Here is a 21,881-nt window from a genome sequence, read left to right on the forward strand (position 1 = left end):
TATATATATATATATATATATATGTGTGTGTGTGTGTGTGTGTGTGTGTGTATGAAATTGGTGGTTATTTTATGCATAAAAGACAATAGATTTGTTCTTACCCTGGAACAGGTTCACAAAAGCAACCACAGGGATGATTAAACCCTCTTACATAACCTGATTGAGGAGGACAAGGCAGATATTCCACATTGGTAGCTAGAAAACAAAGTAGAGAAGGCTAGTCACTGCACCTGATTCAATATACAGGTCACTGAGTATATTTAACATATAGGATGCCACAGGCAAGGATCAAGCAAGCAGGAACAAAACAGGTTGACCAGAATTAATCTGCATCAAGGTAAGCAGTATGACACAGAATAGGAATTTCAGGATACAAGTACAAGAAGAAGAAAGATAATGAGAATTTTGAAGACTTTTATCTGTTAATATCTCAGATTCCTATAATGCATCCAGAAGCAAAGATTCTTAGAGCTGGGAGAACTCTTAGAGAGATCTTCTATATATATAGGAGGAAGTAGAACTAAAAGGGGACTTGAAAATCCCTAGTCCAACTCCTTCATCTTCCAGCTGAGGAAACTTGGGCCCAGAATTAGGAAGTGACCAAAGTCATGCAGGGAGTAAGGGGACAGAGCTGGGGACTGAAACTCTGTGCTCTTGCTATCCCCCAGAATTGTTCAGCTTCCATGATAAGAAGTCTAAATGCCTTTATTTGATAATAATCTCCTATCATTCCATTTTTCTCTATACTTTATTCCTCTTAAACCTATTATTTGTCTTCGCCACGACCTTTAATCCCTCAACCTATTAGTGCTTTCCCAGGCCATCACCTCCAGTACTTTCCAACAAAATAACTGCCATTGTCATAAGTATAAGAGGTTCTTTATTGTAGCAAAGTCTCTAAATTAGCATTTTGTGCTACTGAATCAAATTTTCATTTTTTATTATTAAGCAAAACTATTTTTGTTTACTAGTTTTTGTTTTAACAAATATATACATTGAGCCTTGCAGTACAATATGACCAAATGTCTCATGAAATGATATTTAAAATAAAATCTTTGGATCCTTGATAAAAGCAACTCATATTAGAGATGAGAAAACCTCAGAAGACACTTACTTCAATCTATTACTGAAAAAGAAACCACCTCCCTACAACAGATCCACCAAATGTTTGTATAATCTCTGCTTTAAGAAAGCCTTTGAAAGGAAGCCTCCCCTGGAGGGGGGGAGGGCTTTCTTTTTTTTGTGGGGGAGGTCAAATCCTTACAAGGTTTATACTATATCATGCACTCATTATAATCTACTTTGTCTCAGTTTCTAATGAATTCCAGGATCAGAATGATCTCAATTGTTTTCTGGCTTCATGAAAAATATCAGCTCTACCAGGGTTATAAACTTAAAGAACTGACTAAACTAAACTGAGTCTGTGGGCTAAAATTACAAATAAACCCCCCCCCTAAAAAAATTCTCTGCTCTGATTTCTCTCACAGGAGTCCTCCTTCCCCATCCCCAATTAGGAGAAGGGGTTCCTACCAAAGAACCTAAGCCAAAGAGTGGGCTAGGAAGGCCAGAGGACTTACTCTCTTTGGTAACCTAAAAGAACAACAAGATATCATCTGCCTAGAGAAGGGTGGGATAGGTTAGAGTAGGGGTGAAAGAAAAAAAGAGAAAGATGGAAACATCTGGTATAGGATAGTGCTGAGAGCCCACTTAAAGATGGCTGTATGGTGGTACGGACCAAGACAACAAAACCCAATATTGTTCAAGTAGCCTACTTTCTTCAAGAATCACTGTATTTGATGATCAATTCACACACACATAAGTTGAAATGAAAAGAAGACACAAAGACATAGCTCACCATTAGAGGTTATAGTCCCATCATCATATCTTTTGACTAGTACCAGGTCCACAAAGTCTCTAGGAGAAATGAGTTTCATGGCAGCTGATGGTGTGATTGTTCTGGTTATGAAGAGATCCTGTCAAATTTAAGGAAAAATTTGATCTTTCCTTTTCAATAAGAAAATCTCCTTAATGCTTTTTTTTTTAAAGTCATACTTCAACACAGAATAATAGTTCTAGAACTACAAGAAACCTTAGAGTCATCTAGAAAAGGAATGAACCAAATGGGCCATGGGCCAAATGCAGCCCACAACATTTGTTTTTTGTTTTCTTTTAAGAATCAAAGTTTCTTTATTTTATTTCCTAATTAATTAGTTTGTTACATTTAAGTTCCCAAGTATCTCCCTCCCCTCCCTACTTCTGAGTACAGTTCAAACCAAATTAAAATGTAATTAGGAAATGTTTAATACAATAAATAAAAATATAATAAAACATAGGTTAAAAATTGCATTTTAAAACTAAATCAATATGTGGTCTGCAGAGATATGGTTTAATGTCCCCGGTTTCTATTTGGGTTTGACCCCAGAAATTTAGACCAACTCCTTCATTTTACAGACGAAAAAACAAAACAAAACTCATGTTTGCGTGACTAAAAGATTTGGTGGTCCGACTCAGGGAGCTGGGGTTCTTTTAGGTCCCTCCCAGCAGGAGGTTCTGGAAGACTTAGGGTGGAGACTGAGGTCTTTGGGGAGTGGGCCTTGGAGTTAGGAGAGGATGCTTATGGATCTCTGGAGTTGGGCCTCCTCTTTGTTCTCTCATCATCCCATTTCCTGGCTCCACGCTTTCTTTTCAGTGCTCAAGGGTGGGTAGATTCATTCTGTTCTTTTGTTGCCACATAGGATTCAGATGCCCCTTCCTAGTTATTCAGTCCATCTGATGCCAATCCTCAGTCACCAATGACTATTAAATAGCATTATCAACATTGTGACTAGGAGGGTAGAAAGTGCTCCAACTTAACCTTAAAATAATCCACATTTGTAACTTAATAATATATGGTGTATTCAATTTGTACAGAAAGTTAATATATTCTATTAAGGTTGTGAAACATAAAAAAAATGAAAAAGACCCAGAAGTTGAGGGTAAATGACTAGTGTAAAGTCACATGGGTGATAAGCAGCAGAGCTAGGATCCTAATTTGGGTCCTGGGACTCTATTGTTCTTTCCACTTTATCATGAAAGAGAGTAACATGAGGTTGGTGCTGTGCTTTAGGAAATAATAACAGTGTAACAAAAAATTTAAAAATTAATAAAAAAAAAGAACTACAAAAGAACAAATATCAAGAAGTAGCATCAATGTGGGAACTATAGGGAATGACCCAAAGAATTCTCTCTTGAGGAATCAGAAGAGAAGATGGCTACTGAGAGCTAGACCTCATGTCCCCCCATAAGCGACTGAGCCTCTATTATCTCTGGGGGAAGATTGTTAATTGTTGAATATCATTGCCTTTCAGTTCTTTTTGTTTTATTCACCCTGAAAATGCAACTTTTATTTCTTGGGGGTGGGGTAGAGGGATTAAATGGTAATTAAAGGTAGGAAGAGGGAAAAAATGAAACAAAATAGAGAAGAAATGAAGGGAGCGGGTAAATGGCATTAAACCTTCATATCCTTATAGAAAACATGCTTTATAAGTGTAATACATTACTAGGGTACAATATGATACTGAAACTTTATACTTTAGCTTTACACTTCAAGAACCATTACCTATTAGGAATCACAGAAAGTCAGAAATCATCTAGTCCAGCTTTTCATGGAACAAGAATCCCCTGCATGGTATGCCTGGCAAGTACATGGCAAGTGGTTTTGTTTTTTTTTTTTTTTAATGTGGAATCATATTTAAAATCTGTTTAGTAAAACTGAAAATCTTAAGATAACATTTCCCCCTAAAAGTCTTTCCAGGAGGCAGAGATAAGATTAGGGAAAAGGCAGAGACCTATCTAAGCTTTCTCAAATTCCCCTCTAAATAACTTTAAAATAATATCTCAAAAAAAAAAAATCTGGAATGGCAGAACCCATAAAAGAATAGGGTGGAACAATTTTCTTGTCTGAGATAATTTAGAAGGTCAGTAGGAAAGGTTTGTCTCTCTGAGATGACCCTATTCTTGATTATTGCCACCTTCAAGAATGTCTTATTTGATAAAAACCATTTTTTTTTCAGCACTTAGGGGGCAGCAGCCTGGATGCTAAGGCATCTGGAATTGGGGCAGAAATCTTGGGCATAGTTTAGTGAGTCATAAGAGAGAACAGTATGGAATACTATCTAGTGCAGGTGGACAGGGGGTCCAGACAAGACACCAGAAGGTCACACCCCATAGGCTAGCAGCAGGTAGGAGGGCAACTGAATCAGCAGTAGCCATTTCCTGAGCTTTTACTCCACAGAGGGTAAGAGGGTTAAACAACTGGTTGAAAGGTGAATACAAAGGTCCTGTTGATGGCACTGGGTGCAGGACTCTGTTGCATTGTCCCTACATGGATCTGGGTCATAACCTTAGGTGAGGAGGAACACTAGCACACCAGAGCTTGCATCTGCAGGGAATCCGGAGAGCCTGGTCACAGTTTTAGGGTGGAAAAGAGTTTTTATGGTCACTCATAGGCCACAGTAATGGTCAGAATATTAGTAAACAGACCTTACCTTAGATTAGATCATGTTAGAAGAACTAAAATCCCCCAGAATTAGCTCTGAAAACAGCTGCACAAAATATCATGAAGCTTGGGGCTTTCTACCCCCAGAGCAGAAGACAACTTTAAAATATGGTTATAAGTCAAGAAATGAACTAGAGAAATTAGCAAACAATTAAAAAGGAACCAGATCATATAACATTTCTACAGGGACAGGAAAGATCAAAACACAAACTCAGCTGAAGAGAACAAAGGCAAAATTGCTGTATCCAAGACCTCAAAGAAAAATGTGGATTGATCTCAGGTCCAAAATAATTTCTGGAAGAGCTCAAAAAAAGATTTAAAAAATTCAATAAGAGAGGTAGAAGAAAAAATTGGGGAAAGGAATGAAAGGGATACAAAAAAACAACTAAGTAAAAGGAAATAGAAACTATCTCAGTGGAAAAAAACAACTGATATAGAAAAGAGATAGAAGAGAAATAATTTAAGAATTATTGAATCATCTGAAAGGCATGATTAAAAAAAAAAGGCTAGACATCATCTTTCAAGAAATTATCAAGGAAAACTGCCCTGATATTCTAGAATCTAAAGGTAAAATAGAAACTGAAAGAATACATCAATTATCTCCCAAAAGAGATATCAAAACAACAACCCTTCGGAATATCATAGCCAAATTCCAGAGCTCCTAGGTCAAGGAGAAAATATTTTAAACAGCCAAAAAGAAACAATTCAAATAACGTGGTGTCATAGCATAACACAAGATTTAGCAACTTCTACATTAAAGGAGTATAGGGCTTATAATATGATATTCCAGAAAGCAAAGGAGTTAGGATTTCAACCAAGAATCATCTATGCAACAAAGCTGAATGTAATCCTTTAGCGTAAAAAATGGTTATTCAATGAAAGAGAGGGCTTTCAAGCATTCCTGATGAAAAGGCCAGACCTTAACAGAAAATTTGATGTCCAAATACAAGACTCAAGAGAGGCATAAAAAGGAAAGAGAAAAAATTTAAGGCATTCAATATGGTTGAACTGTTCATATTCCTACATGGAAAAATAATACCTCTAACTCCCAAGAACTTTATTAGGGAAGTTAGAAGGAGTATTCACAGAGGGCACAGGTATGAGTTGAACATGATGGTATCATATCTAAAAAAGTAAAATTAAGTAGTAGAAAGAGGAATGTATTGAGAGAATAGGGAAGGGAGAGGTAGAGTGAAGTACATTATCTTGCATAAAAGAGACACAAAGGTGGTTTTTCAATGGAGGGGAAGACATGGGATGGTTGAGGGGAATACTTGAACCTTCTGTTCATGGGCATTGGCTCATACACTCATACACCTTCAGTTGGGCATAAAGATCTCTCTTACCCTATAGTAAAGTAGGAGGGGAAGAGGATAAGAAAATGGGGGAGTGATGAAAGGGAGGATGGGTTAAGGGAAGTAATAATCAAAAGCAAAACATTTTTTTGAGGATGGAAAGGATGAAAGGAGAAAGAAAGATAAACAAAGGGAAAATAGGATACACAGTAATAATGCACAATAACTGTAAAAAGATTATAGCAAGTTTCTTTGATAAAGGCTTCATTTCTTAAATATATAGAGAACTAAGTTAAATTTGTAAGAATATAAGTCACTCTCCAATTGATAAATGGTCAAAGGATATGAATAGGCAGTTTTCAGATGAAGTAATTGTGAAGATGGGATTAACTCTACCTTGCCCATTTTTAGATTTAATCACTAGAAGCATGTACACCCATTTATGCTTAAGTATGGAGAGGTCTGTGACCCACATGTGCTATAGTGAGTGATGAATCAAAATCAACTGACTGGGGGGCAGCTGGGTAGCCCAGTGGATTGAGAGCCAGGCCTAGAGACGGGAGGTCCTAGGTTCAAATCCGGCCTCAGACACTTCCCAGCTGTGTGACCCTGGGCAAGTCACTTGACCCCCATTGCCTACCCTTACCACTCTTCCACCTATAAGTCAATACACAGAAGTTAAGGGTTTAAAATAAAAAAAAAGTTATTAAAATAAAAAGGAAATCAACTGACTGTCCTCTGGACAGTCCTAAGCAAAGCTTTAGCTATAATTGGTACACGTAAAGTGGGAGGAAGGCACAGGAAGTGACGAAAGGAATGGTCTAAAAGTGGCCAGAACTTCTTGTGATGCTCTATTTCACCTTGAACTGGACCCTGGAGGGGCTCTGGCTGAGGACCTTGGACTGCTTTCTATTTCTCCTTAGACCTACCAGGTGGATGATTGAAAAAGGCTGACTCCTTTCCTTGGCTTTTTCCAGGAGGTACTAGCCTCTGGAGGGGTCCCTCATCTGGAGGAGGCCTCTTGGTTAAAACCCGGGTTAATTGACCCTTAGGCCCTCTGGCTAGGGCTACTGGAGCCCTGTTGGAGTAAGCCAGGGCTTGAGTACATAGCTCATTAAGCTAGATCTCTTACTCTGCCCTCTTCTCATTTCTCTACTTTCACTCTTTCCCTCTATTTTATAAATAAAAAATAATTCCAAAAATAATTTGGAATTAATTAACTCTTGGTGACCACACTCTGATAAATTTAGTCCTTTTAAATTTTTACCCCTTACACATTTTGCCCCTTTCACATAATCAAAGCTATCTATAGTTACATGAAAAAAATGCTATATATCACTATTGATTAGAGAAATGCAAATTAAAACAACTCTGAGGTACCACCTCATACCTAGCAGATTGGCTAATATGACAGAAAACAAAAATTATAAATTTTGGAGAGGATGTGGGAAAATTGAGACATTGATCCACTATGGATGGAATTGTGAACTACTTCTATCATTCTAGTTAAAAAATATGGAACTATGCCCAAAGGGCTCCTGTGCATACTCTTTTACCCAGCAATACCATTATCAGGTCTGTATACCCAAAAGTTTAAAATGCAAAAAAGTAAAGGAAATATAGGCACAAATATGTTAAAGGCAACTCTTTTTTTTTGGTGGCAAAAATTAGAAATGGAGGGAATAACCATCACCTGGGGAAAGGTTAAACAAATTGTTCTCACATGATTGAAATGGAATACTATTGTGCTTAAGTAAATGATGAGCAGGATACTTTCAGAAAAAAAACCTGGGAAGATTTGCATGAACTGATACAAAGTAAAGTAAGTGGAACCAGGAGAACATTGTGCACAGTAATAGCAATATTACATAATGATCTACTGTGAGTGACTTAGCCATTCTCAGCAATACAATGATCCAAAACAATTCTGAAGGGCTTATGATGAAAAATCATATCCACCTTCTGAGAAAGAATTGATGGAGTATGAATTCCAATTGAAGCATACTTTATAATGTTTTCTTTCTCTTTTTTTTTTTTGGTCTTTTTGCAACATTACTGTGAAATATGTTATGCATGACTGCACAAGTATAACCTATATCAAAGTGCTTGCCATCTCAGTGAAGAGGAGAAAGGAGAATTTTGAACTAAAAAATTAAAAAAAATGTTAAAAAATATTTTTTCCTGTAGTTGGGGAAAAAAAATAAAATATTTTTGAAAGTACTTTTCAGATTCCAGGTAGAATTCCTTCAAAAGGTGAAAGAAGGCCATGGGTTAAAGACAAAAAGACCTTTCTTAGAGAAACAGATAAGGGTTGATAAAGAGATTTAACCATGTTTTGGATAAGATCTTTCCCTTCTCCAACCCTGAAGCAACTGAAACTGACCCCGAACACAGAGAAAATGTCCTTCAAGAGAGGAGGAGGAACCCACTTGTTTAGCTTCCTATTCAGTTACATTCTCCACTGAGATTTCTGGAAGAATCCTTATGGATTTCCTATGGGTAGTTGTTGGTTAACCCAGACTATCTTTTCTTATTTAAGATTCCTATAAATTGTTCCCTGAAATCTTTTACAGATTCTTGTCTTAGGGCATGGGAGACTAAGCCATTTTGGAAATTTATCTTTCTAAGTTATACATGGCTTGGATATAAATAAATCAAGATGAAATAAAATTGTTTCTAATAGACAGTGCCTAAATATAGAGTATTTTTTTCTTTCACATATAATTTTACTCAAAATCACTGATTTTTGGGTAAGGCTAAGAAAGGTGCAAGTACTATTATATTAATTTTTACAGAAGATAAAACTAAGGATCAGGAAGGACAAGTGAGGCACCTATGATCACAGTCCCAGTATCCAGTACATGGTCTTTCAATCATCTTTCACTCACTCCACTATTTCTCTATAATTTAAAGCTCCCACTGTTTGATCCCATCAGCTTTTGATCAGCCCTGTTATTCAAGATGGGGTGACATACTTTTAAGGGGATAACTTTTAAAGTAATCATATCTTAATTCTATTTCAGTGAAACCTAGCATACCTAGAGAGTGAGGAGATACATTGGATAGAATGCTGTATAGTCAGGAAGATCTGAGTTCAAATTTGACCTCAATCACTTACTAACTGTGTAACCCTGGGAAAGTCACAACTTTAACTGTCTTCAGTTTTTCATCTGTAAAATAAGAATAATACTAATATCTACCTCCCAGGGTTTTTGTGGTGATAAGAAGATAATATTTTTAAAGCAATCTGCAAATTGTAAAGCATTATAAAAGCTTGTTACTATGTATGTATCTATCTTTATAAGTATATCTATAATCTAAATCTATTTACCTATTTGCCATCCCAGATTTCCTTGGGCTTTAGAATAAGTGAATTTGAAATCCTCTATGGATATGATGAAATATTTTGCTTAAATTATACACTGCTTGCTGTTTAGGCAAAATTAGGTATAAAAATCATTGTGACAGTTACTCAGGACACCTGGAATCTAGTCCCTTTCATAGACTGGCTGTGTGACCTTTAACAAAATAAGTCATTTTCTCATCTGTAAGAGGAGGAAGTAGAACTAAGTAACTATAGAATTTCTGACTTTCTTAGATGGAAGTTATGGCACAAGGATGTAGCAAGTGGGTTGAATAGATAGCACATTGAACTTGGAATCAGAAAGACCCAAGTTTGAATCCTGACTCTCCACTCACTAGCTGTGTGACCCTCAGTAAGTCACTTGCCTTAGTTTCCTCATTTGTAAAATGAAGACATTATATTCAATGACTCTGAAATCCTTTCTACCTCCAAATCTATCATTCAATGACTTTTGAGATAACTGAGTCACAAAATCTTAGAATCATAGATTAAGACTTAGAAGGGACCTTAGAGGTCTTCAAATCTAACCCCCTCATTAGCAAACTGAGTGAGATACAGAAAGATAAAAGGTCACACAGGTAATTTGGCAGAGCTGGGTCTCAAATTCAGTTCTCTAACTCCAAATCTGGTGCTTTCTCATTTTACAAATGAGGAACCAGAAAGATGAAGTGATTTGTCCTTTTCTATGCAGACCCAAACTCAAATCAAGGGTTCCCAAATCCTAGCACAGTCTAGATTTCCAAGGTCCAGCTCTAAAATTCTGTGATTTTATGATAAAAAGATTTAATGCTCTTAGAATTAATCACTTGATTAAGTGAACACAGCAGTATTATTTTATACAAGCTATTATTGAGACCTAGTGAAGTAAATGACTTCACCAGGATCACACAGCTAATACATGGCAGAGACAAGACTCCAAAGTAGGTCTTCTGACTCCTAATTCAATTTACTTTTCACTACATGGTGCTTCCTTCTTCTGACTGACCACTATAATGTAGCATAATCACTATCTAAAGAGGTAATAATTTGTTTTAAGTTATGATGTAGTATGGACCGATGATTTCATTCTTGTGATATTAATGTCTTAGGATCATAAAGTTCTTCACAAAACATTTAATTTTCTGATTAAAAAATCAATTTCTCCCCACCCTTTTGTCAATAAGGACACAACATGTGAAAAGAGGATACATAAAATGAAGTCAAGTTTATTCAAAATGGTGAGGTGACCCAGAAGATAGAATAAAAGAATAAGAGGTAGAAAGATCAAGTTAATTCCTGTCTTGGACACTTGTTAGCTATATGACCTTGGGCAAGTCATGTAACTTGTTTCAATTTCTTCATCTGTAAGTTGGGAATAATAACATAGAATTGTTATGAAGAACAAATGAGTTAATACATAAAGTACTTTGTAAACCATAACTATATAAATATATTTGTTATTATTATTATATATACAAGAGCTACTTTTCCCAACTGAATCAGTTATTCCTCCTAATACTTAAGATAAGAAAGGCACCATGGCTTTACATAGAAATGAAGTACAAAAGACTTAAGTGATCTCCCTTGAGGCTGTAAAGGCAGTCCAGGGGGAAACCAGGCCAAAGGGTGATGTCACTAAGTAGGAACCCAATCCAGGGAAATTGCTTTATGTAGTACTCAAAAACACTGTTATGTTCAAATCCCACAAAACACAGTAGTTTAAGTGATATATATATATATAGTAGTTAGCTAAATTGTATAGTACTCATGCCTAGAATCCAGAAGATCTGAGTTCAAATCTGGCCTCAAGAACTTACTAGCTATTTGACCCTGTGCAAATCAGTTAACCCATTTTTGCCTCAGTTTCCTCTTCTGTAAAATGAATTAGAAAAGGAAATGGCAAACTATTCTAGTATCTTTGACAAGAACGCTTCAAATGGGCTCATGAAGAGTAGTTGGAAAGAACTAAAAATGACTGAAAAATGATGTCTCATCTGAAACTACATGCAATAGTCCACATCTCTAAAGACCCTGCAACTTCTCTATTTTTAAAAAATTGTTTTTATTAACAGAAATCTATGTTCACTTCCTTCCATTTTCCCAAATCCATTAAAAGAGAGAAAAGAAAAATTTCCAAAATTTCCCTAAAACAAATATGCATAGTCAAGCAAAATCAATTCTCTTTTCAGATGCATTCAAAAATATACAAATCTCATTCTACATCCTAAATTTATCATTTCTCTGTCAGAGAGTAGATACTACATTTCATCATCAGTTCTCTAGACTTTTTTTTTTAAGCCCTTGTACTTCGGTGTATTGTCTCATAGGTGGAAGATTGGTAAGGGTGGGCAATGGGGGTCAAGTGACTTGCCCAGGGTCACACAGCTGGGAAGTGGCTGAGGCCAGGTTTGAACCTAGGACCTCCTGTCTCTAGGCCTGACTCTCACTCCACTGAGCTACCCAGCTGCCCCCGTTCTCTAGACTTTTAAACACTCCTGATGGAAAAGTTGCAGCTGAAAAAAGATTGTGAAATGCAAACATATGAGTCAAGAGAAAAAATGGTAAATAAAAAGACTAAGGAAATCTGCTGAACTAGCTATATTAGAATGCACAAGAAGCAAGTGAGGGAGTGGAGACAAAGTCAGCAGTCATATCATTCCAGGTGAAATTATTCTTCCAGGAAACAGCAGACTAGTTACTTAGTTACTTAGGATTGTACCTTTGTCTTGCTGAGGAGGAAAGTCTGGAGGTAGAGGGTATTACAGAAATACAGTAAAAGTTTGAATGACTCATGAGTGTTCCCACTATGATTCTTCCTTGCTCCCTTTTATTTCTGCACCCATTCATCAAGGAAGAATAGAAGCTTGGGCAAACCAGACAAAATCAAATGTAAGAGCTGGAAAGGGCTTCAGATATTACTTAACTCAACCCACTCATTTTACACATAAGGAAACTGAGAGAACAGAGCTAGATCATGGTTCTTAGCTGGGGACTATGGAGAGATTTCAGGAGGCTGGTGAACTTAAAAGGGAAAAGAAAGTTACATTCAATTTTTACTAAACTCCAAATGAAATTCAGCACTTCATCCAATTATTTAAAAACAGCATTCTGTAAAGGAGTCTACACTGCCAAAGGGGTCCAAGACATAAAAAAAAAAAAAAAATTAAGAACACTTGAACTAGATGATCTCTGAGGGATCTTCCAGGTCTAAAGGCTAATGCTATGAATAACACTTTATGGTTTCATGATTTCATCCCATGGTCAGTCTCTGCTTATAAAGGCATTATATGAACATAGTTTTTGTATTCAAAGAGTGAATAGCCATGGAATGTTAGAGCTGAAAGGAATCTTAGGGATCAACCAAGCTAGCCATTCATTATACAGATGATAAAATTGAAACCTAGAGAAGTAAGTGACTTCACCAGTACCACACAGTTAATAAATGGCAGAGACAAGACTCAAAAGCAGGTCCTCTGACTCCTAATTCAATATATATTTTTACTACATAGTGCTTCCTTCTGAATGACTGCCATGATATGGTATAGTCACTATCTAAAGAGGTAATAATTATTTTAAATTATTATATGGTCTGGACCTCATCTCTCTGAGGAAATCCTGGTGTGAAAATCTCCTTCAATGATGCAAATTGGCAACTTATCTACAATTTAAGAGTTTTAGAAAGATGCCTGTGGAATTAAGAGGTTAAGTGACTTGTCCATAGTCAGAAAGACATGTCAGAGACAGGATGTGAACCCAGGTCTTCTTAACTCCAAAGCTGACCCTCTGTCACTGTACATAGTGATTATCATTCATTAATATTATATCGCAACATTTGAGGTGACTTACATCTTTGATTACTTCTAGAATTTGAAAGTCCTTCACATTCTGATCCCATTTTACCCGAAGTGCATTTCTTGCTGGATCTAAGAATTTCCACACCCGATCAAGGGTGTCATATATTATTCCTTCGCCTTTGTACCTATGGTGGGGGTGGAGAAATTAGTACAGAGGAATTAAAGCTCATCTCTGGAGAATCTAATTTTTTTGTTGTTCTACTCTTTTGTTTTTACACTCCCAATACTGTTTCCATAGTAGGCACTTAATAAATGCTTCTTTAAATTAATGAATCACCGAGTAACTCCAGGAGAGGAAACAAAAAAGCACGTCAGTCCACCTCCTCCTATACTGGTATATATGTGTCTACACATTTGAATGTGATTTGATGAAAATAAGTTGTTTCAAAATAAGAGAACATTTGGGGACGGGGAAAGGAGGGGGAAACAACTCATGAACTGACCTCAAGGGTCCCTCATACTATACTATGGCATTTAATAAGTGTGCAATATTTTGGCAAGGAAGATTCAGCATCTTCTATGATTAAAAGAAATACATTGACTTACAGGTTCCCAGGAAACTCCGAAGAAGGCCTCCAAGAAACTGTAACTTCATTCTGTTAAAATTATTGGGGAACAGAAAAACACTTGAGAAGGAAGTCTTAATCTGACTTAAAAGATCACTGGAACTTTTCAAATCCCACCAAACTCTCAGGTGCTTTCCCCGCAAGCCAAAAGATGCCTTTAGACAATTTAGAACCTCTAAACAGATTTTCAAGGAAGTGAAACAGTTTACTTAACACCCAAGCAGAGAAACAAGTTGTAACCTATCTTTACATCTCCCGTGCCTAGTTCATTGTAAATGATTCATTAAGATTTGTTAAATGAAAATTTCTGTTTATGGCTTCTGAAAACAAAATTATCCTTTATGTGGGTGTTCTAGATTTTTAGCTCGATTCTTCTAAACAGTTTCGAGTTTTGTTGGTGGAGAGAGGATATCAGAACTCTGGCAAACTGTCAGGAATGGAGGGACCCAGAGAGGCAGTGATTGTGTGACCGAGTAAGGGGCGCCAGGTGGGTGGAAGGCTTATGAGATTATCGAGGGTATAGAGGCACCATAGTATAGCTGGGGAGAAAGTCTGGGCTGAATAAAGGAAGATCCTTTGCTATGGGTGGAAGGAGAGAAGGCTAGAGTTAAGACTAAGCCAGGGAGATGAGGGTAAAAGCCAGGAAAAGAGGAGGGGTAAGAAATGGGGAGCTGGTGAGAAAGCGCCCAGAACATTTTGTCCCCCAAGGAGGCGTGGATCTAAAGGGAGGTTGTCTTGGGCCAATCTGGGAAGAAGAAAAAAAAAAGGTGCTTGCAGGAGAAAAAGACAAGAACCCAAGTGCTCGGGGATGTGGGTAGAGGTGCCAGGGTTCCATCCCTAAATTCCACCCTACCCCCGCCACTTCCAGGGGCCCCATCACTCACGCCGCTCCGACACGTCTTCCACCCGCTCTCATCCTTTCGGTAGAGCAGAATCTTCTCGGCCACTGTCGCGGACAGCTCGGCTGCCTGAGCTGGGTCCATAGCGAAAAGAGAAGTGAGTTACCGCCTCAGGTACACCAGCAGCGGACTGTCCCCACCAGATAGGGAGGAGTCGGACCCAGACCCCACCCCCGCCCCACTGATTGGACCGAAACTCTCCATTCACGGGGACCGTCCCTCCTACTCCTCGTCTGACCTGTGAAGGCAAGGCTTCACGGTCTGTCCAATGACATCTGGTTTTCGTTTTTTGCTTCCTGGCCTCTGGTTTTCGTGGAGTCCAGCTCCGCCCACGCATCTTCTGGCTCCGGGAAGGAGCCCTGCGGTGCGGTCCTGGTTGGTAGAAGTCCGGAGACGCCCGTGGCGAGATAGGCGGGGCGAATCCCGGGTCCACTGACTTGTTGGAGGGAACTAAACTGATCTAGGGTCTTGCTGGGCAGGCTAGAGGTGTAGGTCTCCTCCATCATCTACCTTTCCCTACCTGGAAGAGAGGAAGAGAAGGTCTGATTTTCCTCTGTGCTACTCTCACCTGACCTCAGCAAACACTTTCTCCTTATAATGAATAGATCATCATTTGAACTCATTAGAAATCTCAGGTGAAGAGTCCCTTTTTTGTAAAAAAATAGCCTGCTCTCTGGACCTTGTCCCTGCTGAACTCCCTGGAGGCCCTTGTGCCCTTGAGCAAGTTGCCGATTAAATTAGGGTTTCTTACCCTCGGATCACTGGGCAAAATTTCAGCAGATCGATGAACTTGGGTGGAGAAAAAAAAATTGCGTCTTTATTAAAAAAAACAAAAACAAAAACAAAAAAACAACGCAAAACTATTAACTGAAATTTAGCATTTCCTTCTATTAAAAAAACAAACAAAAATCAGCGTTTCTGGGAAGTAGTCCCTAGCCTTCTCCAGGTTGCCAGAGATACTAGAATATGGTGTCACAAAAAAATAGCAAAGAACTCCAGGACTAGATGATTTTAAAGGCTTCTTCAAGCTGGACATTTTTTTACTTCCTACCTCAAGAATCTGTTTAGTACTTCTAGGCTTCTTCCTTATGGAAGTGCCCTATGGGCACTTTTCCCATAGCTAACACGTGAGGAGAGGTTTTTTTTTTTTTTTTTTTTTTAAGAGTTTCTGTGACAAAACAAAAAAACAGCTAATTCTTTTGAGGCTGTTTCTCTTACTATAAAACACATATGCTGGATAGTACTAAGCAGTTGTAATTAGGTAGAATCTAGAAGAATGTTTTTCCAGGTGTTATATTCTTAGACTCTGCAGAGTTATCTCAAAATCAAGATAAGGCATTTTAGGAAGACTTTGGTACAAGATAATCTCCCAATATTAGGGAGAAGGAGTGGAAATTACCCTCTTTACTTTAGCTCTCGGCTACCCCTATATTCTTCTTCCTTTAATTGCCAGGTTCTCCAAATCAGTAGTTTCCATTTCCTCATCACCTACTTCCACCTTAACCCTTTTCCACTTGATTTATGTCCTAATCCTTCCAGGTTATCAGTGAAGTCCTTAACAAACTATAGAGCTTTCTTTCAGACAACATGATTCTTAAAAGTTCTGTAGCATTTGGCAGTCTATATCACCCCTTCATAATTAAAATTCTCACTTGGTTGCTCTGATCATATTCTGGTGCTTCTGTCTCCTACCAGCTTTTTAATTAGGTCTCCATTTCCTTTGAAGGCTCTTTCTCATTTCTCAAATATGAGTATTCTTCTAATAATATTTGTTTCTTGTTTAAACTGATACTTTCCATTTTTCATACTGATCTATTTCTCTTGGTTCTAACACTCGCAGAATACATATTCATTTATCACTTATGTGTTTCAAAAATATGATTCAAGCAACCAACAAGAATTTATTTAGCTCCTACTATGTGCTAGTGCTAGTTCATACTGATGAAAAACAATAAATGAAACAATTCCTCATTATAGCTCCAGCTCCCTGTCTTAAGAGATCTAGTGTTCATTCCATGTGACTACCATTTTGGTATGTTCTTCCATTTTCAGTGATACTAGCAGTCATTTTGACTCAAAATCTATGTGATTCTGACTACTTCTTTCCCATTTTTCTGCATGATTTTCATCTAATTATTCACCAGTCTATGTGGATTTATCCTTCAAAATAGTTCTACTATCTATTAGCACTACATTTAAGAATTATAGAACCTGGGACAGATTCAGTTGCTTTAGGGCTGGGTGGTAGTGATAGGGACCAATGTTCTGTCAGAGGGAGGAAATACATCCCTTCCCATAGATGTGGGGAAAAATCTCAGGCTCATTGAACTAGTTATTTCAGGTGTTGCTTTCCTTTTCTCCCTGTTTCATTGATTACCCTCCCAATCCAGGCTCTCATCATTTGACTTATTATAATAGGGTCCTATCTTGTTTGGTGACCTTTGGGCTCCCTGCTCCTTCTCCATTCTTTATATTTCTTCCAGTTTATTACCATAACAATGTTGACACACAAGGGAAATAAAGACTATATGTAATGCAATAAAGAAGCATTGGCTGGGGAGTTGAGACCTAGGGCTGGATTAGATACTTTTTAAATATCTCTGACTTTCCAGTTCTAAGGCTAGTCCCTTGGTCTTGATCTTTTCATCTTAAAACCATATAACCATGTGATTATATTTATTTAAAAGTGACTTTAAACTTTATGTGACTCTAGAACATAAAGCTAGGATCAACTGATAGAAGTTACAAGAAACCACTTTGGAGAGTGGTGTGTGTATGAAAATCTCATAGAGGGGAAGTTCATCTATGACCTCTAAAGTCCCCTCCAATTGACATTTTGTGATTCTATGCTTCTATGACTATGATTCTAAGCTTCATGACTTTTCTTTATATCTTGTCAGTCAGTCAATAAACATTTATTTGACTTTTCCTATGTGCCTGGGACTATGCTAAGCAATGGGGGTAATAAGAGAGTTGAAAAAGTCTCTTCTGTCAAGGAGCTCTGAGTCTAATGAGGGAGACTATATAGCAACAATGATGGATGACCAAGCTACATACTGAATAAATTAGAAATAATCAATAGAAGAAAGGCATTAGAAATAAGGAGGATTAGGGAATACTCCTTAGAGAAGGTGAACTTTTAGCAGGAACTTGAAGGAAGTCAGAAAAGCTAGTAGGTAAAGATAAGGAGGGAGATAATTCCAGACTTGGAAGACAGGCAGTGAAGATGCATGGAGTTGGGGAGATGGAGTGTCATGTGTGAGGATCAGCAAGGAAGTCAATGTCACTGGATTGAAGAGTATGCGGTCTGGAGGGATAAAGGTATAAGGAGACTGCAAAGGTAGGAGGAGGTCAGGTTTTAAGGTTTTGGATGCCAGACCAAGAATTTCATATTTAATCCTGTATGTGATAGGGGCTGTAGAGTTTATTAAGTAAGGAGACGGGGTGACAGATATGTGCACCTAAATTTCCCTACAGGATGTCATAAAATGTTAATGTTAAAAGGACTTTGAGGATCATCTACCTTAGCTTAGGAACTCTGTCTGCTTCTCATGTTCAAATCCATCACCTCTTAAAACAGAAGGAGTTTCTACAAGGGCTGATCAAACATGGAAAGAAACTTTCCCTATCTCAATTATTATAGTATGTATGTGGGGCAGGTAGGGGGCCAAATGGATAGAGTGTTGGGTCTGAATTCAGGAAGACCTGAGTTCAAATCAAGCCTCTGATACTTGTGTGACTCTGAGCAAGTCACTTAACCCTGTTTGCCTTAGTTTCCTTATCTTTAAAATGACCTGGAGAAAGTAACCAAAATCTTTGCCAAGAAAACCCCAAGTGGGATCATGAAGAATTGGAAATGACTGAAAAATGACTAAAAGCCACAAGACGTGTATGCCTGTGTATATGTGTGTTCATTTCCTCTTCTCTCCACCCACACAGCCATCACTCTAATTTAGACAGACTTCACTTCTGATCTGGATCATTTCAATAGCCTCTGAATCACTCTTTCTAACCCAAGGCTCTCTTATTCTATTTCATCCTCTACAGAGCTATCAAAGTAATTTTTTCTTAAAATGCAAGTTTGACCATGCCTTACTAAACTAGCAAGTCCTTATTATCTCTAGGATCAAATATAAACTCCTCTATACATCCTACACTACAATCAAAATGGATCAGCAAGTTGTCATAGTAGAGTGCCACATTTGGATTAAAAGGAGACTTGAATTCCAATTCCCCTCATGTGCTTACTAGCTATGTCATCCAGGGCAAACCACTTAAGCTTTCTTCATCTCAATTTCCTTATCTTTAAAATTAGGGTAATAAATAATAGTACTTGTCTCATAAGGTTTTTTGAGGACCACAGGAGAAAGATATATAAAGTGCATTATAGACCTTAAAGCACTACACAATCACTAGCTATTATTATCACCATTATTATTAACTTTATTGTTATTACTGTTATACTGATTTTCTTATCATTCTTCACAGATACTAATCCATTTCCTATTTCTGATCCTTTGTCTTGGTTGTCTCCCATTCCTAGATTGCTCTTTTTCCTCACCTCCACCTCTTGGAATCCTTTGTTTCTTTTAGGATTTAGCTCAAGAACAGCCTTCTGCATGAAGTCTTTCTTGGTTCCTCTAGCTATCAGTGCTCCCCCAACATCTGCTAAAGTAACTGTTTTTGCTTTGTATATTTTGTACCCACTTGTGTGTGTTCATGGAATCTTCTCTATTACAATGTAAGTGCTGTTAACGCAGGCACTGTTTCACTTTTGACTTTATATCCCTACTAAGTAGGTGCTTAATAAAGGTTTTTTGAAAGTTTGAAATTGGTACTGTGTTTCTATTAACATTTTCTGAGAATACACATTATCATTTTTGGCTACCAGGTCATGTGATTGTACACTTGGGTGGTTCCTGTCACCCCACACAAAGTGCTTCACTTTAAAGCATGAGTTTTGAACTCAGGGATCATGAATGTTTTAAAATATTTTGAAAACTTAATTTTAATGTAATTAGTTTTATTTGTGATCCTCTGAATTTTATTTTATGCTTTTATAAACATTATTCTAACAAAATAAAATAAAACCTATTCTGTGAAGAAAGCCATAGGGTTAATTACCAAATTGCCAGAACTTAAATCAGTGCCTGACAATAGTGGTTAATAAATGTTTATTGCCTCATTGCAAAAAGAGTCCACAACATGCAAACATACACACACAGACACAGAGTTAAGAAGCCATGCTTATAAGAAACAAAAATTATTTACAGGTTATTTTAATTGCATGGGAAATTTTTGCTTCTTAAAAGACAATGTAATAATAAACATAGGACTTTATTATTCTTTTTCAGGATGAGCAACTAGTTATAGCTATACAGATGGAGGACCCCAAACCCAGCCCCTACATGGCAGTGACTTTACCCTTTTCAAGGCAAAATAAGTTGGAAGGACAGTTTTGAGTTATATGGCACTCCCCTTTGACTTCAAACATCAGAAATGGTGCCAAATGTTTACCTAATTAGATAGAAAGTACCATGATCTACTGCTCTTAAGAACACAATGTGTATTAAATAGTGATTGTCCACTGTAGAGGTGTTTGCCTCAGGCCCAGTCGAGCCCGGAATGAACTTAGTCAATTTGAGTTCATCCTTATTCAACTTGGAGAAACTATTAACAACCAGATAAACCAACAAGAGAGGATTTTAGTGTCAGGCAGCATAGAGAGGGTTTGGGGATATGTAGCCAGAAGCAGGGAGTAATAGGGAGCTTCAAGATCTCCAAGACTCCATCTCATAATGGACGTAGAGGGAAGAGGGAAGTAAGAGACCTTAGAAATTACGACATCCTCATTTCTAAATCCTCCCTCCTCACTGTTTGTTAATTAATAAATCAGTTACTGTTATACCAAGCAGTTTGAAAGACTGGTTTGTGCTCTGACCCTAGTGTGGTAAGGCTCAATCTGCCTTACTTCACTAAAGAGAACTGTGGTACTTATACCAGTTCCCTATGGTGGATAACAACATCCATCCATCTCAGTTTATACCCATTACATCACCACATACAACTTTGTTGTTGATGCTCTAGAACAGAAAAGTTTCATAGCATTGGGGATTCATGAGTATATTAGAGAAATCATGGGTATGTCTCCCACACAAATCAAACCTTATTCTCATTGGTCCATAGTGATTTATGGTTAATTTCTTTTCCCAAAAAGTCTGATATGCACTCTCATTCCTAATTCTAGAATCATAATGATGTGCTATGCTGTTCCTGAGATAACAATAAATCTATTTCATCTAGACATTTGAACAAACCAAATCATTGGTATCTACAATACTCATTTCAAGCCTAGATTTGGATTTCTTTCTGCTAAGCTTGCCTGTAGACTTCAGGTACTTGTCTTTGTTATGAATGACCTGGATGTATTGATCAGTGCTGCTATTTTGCTGGTCACTACTGGAGGCAGACACTGAATCAGATTCTGTGAAAGATGGTTCCATCTTTTGTTTGGTTTTTGGTTTCATAAAATGCTCTGGGTACCGAGGTTCTGGGTCAAAATTCCATGATTGAGGCTTTTTATACAAATAAACTGGTTGGTAGTGGTCTACCTCAAAACCATCATTCCAAGATTGATAATGCATCCTGGCCAGATCTTCAGCAGCCAAGATTTGGCTCTCTGTTTGTTCACCAATGTAAAAATGAGGCATCTGATGAAGATCTGAGAGGGATCTTGGACGAAAAGATCTACCGAATATATTCCTTCTCACTTCTTCTTCCTCTTCATCACTCAAATGTGGAGGATGGGCATGGTGGGGTTTTGATAACATGTAGCCTCTTTTGTTTCTAGAATATAGCTCGCCAAAGTCAGCCAAGTTGTCCCTATGAAAGTGTCTTGGTGATCGGGATATAGAACGAGGTTTTCTTCTGGATTCCCTCTCGTTAACAATGTAATATCTAGGGGCATGGATTCGCCCTCTTAAAAACCCTGGGGCTCCTGCTCCAAGCACATCAGGGTTCTCCTGAGGGATGCCTTTTCGAAAGAGAGGATCTGAATGGATATCTTCCAAGTGTTTCTTGAAAGTAACTGGGGTGTAGGACTTGGTCTTGCAGAGGTCACTATCATGTGTAAAATATTGATACCTTAAAAACAAAGGAAGGAAGGAAGGAAGGAAGGAAGGAAGGAAGGAAGGAAGGAAGGAAGGAAGGAAGGAAGGAAGAAAGAAAGAAAAAGAAAGAAAGAAAGAAAGAAAGAAAGAAAGAAAGAAAGAAAGAAAGAAAGAAAGAAAGAAAGAAAGAAAAGAAGGAAGAAAAGAAGGAAGGAAGGAAGAGAGAGAGAAAGAAGGAAAGGAAAGAAGGAAGAAAGAAAGAAAGAGAGAGAGAGAGA

The 21,881-nt window shown here is 37.7% G+C and overlaps 2 protein-coding genes across 2 annotated transcripts in view; both read right to left on the minus strand.

Annotated features, from left to right (window-relative positions):
• STARD5 (StAR related lipid transfer domain containing 5) overlaps positions 1 to 14,578 on the minus strand; it is a 19,482-nt gene extending 4,904 nt beyond the window's left edge. The window contains exons 1-5 of the mRNA XM_044662514.1: positions 14,480 to 14,578; positions 13,576 to 13,625; positions 13,022 to 13,154; positions 1,856 to 1,973; positions 102 to 195 (exon numbers count right to left, since the gene is read on the minus strand). Coding sequence (XP_044518449.1) covers positions 102 to 195; positions 1,856 to 1,973; positions 13,022 to 13,154; positions 13,576 to 13,625; positions 14,480 to 14,578 — 494 coding nt within the window. The remainder of the gene's footprint in view (positions 1 to 101; positions 196 to 1,855; positions 1,974 to 13,021; positions 13,155 to 13,575; positions 13,626 to 14,479) is intronic.
• Positions 14,579 to 20,793: 6,215 nt separating this feature from the next.
• TMC3 (transmembrane channel like 3) overlaps positions 20,794 to 21,881 on the minus strand; it is a 72,316-nt gene continuing 71,228 nt past the window's right edge. The window contains exon 22 of the mRNA XM_044662515.1: positions 20,794 to 21,637. Coding sequence (XP_044518450.1) covers positions 20,794 to 21,637 — 844 coding nt within the window. The remainder of the gene's footprint in view (positions 21,638 to 21,881) is intronic.

This window comes from Gracilinanus agilis, chromosome 2, assembly GCF_016433145.1.
Source record: "Gracilinanus agilis isolate LMUSP501 chromosome 2, AgileGrace, whole genome shotgun sequence".
NCBI classification, from domain to species: domain Eukaryota; kingdom Metazoa; phylum Chordata; class Mammalia; order Didelphimorphia; family Didelphidae; genus Gracilinanus; species Gracilinanus agilis.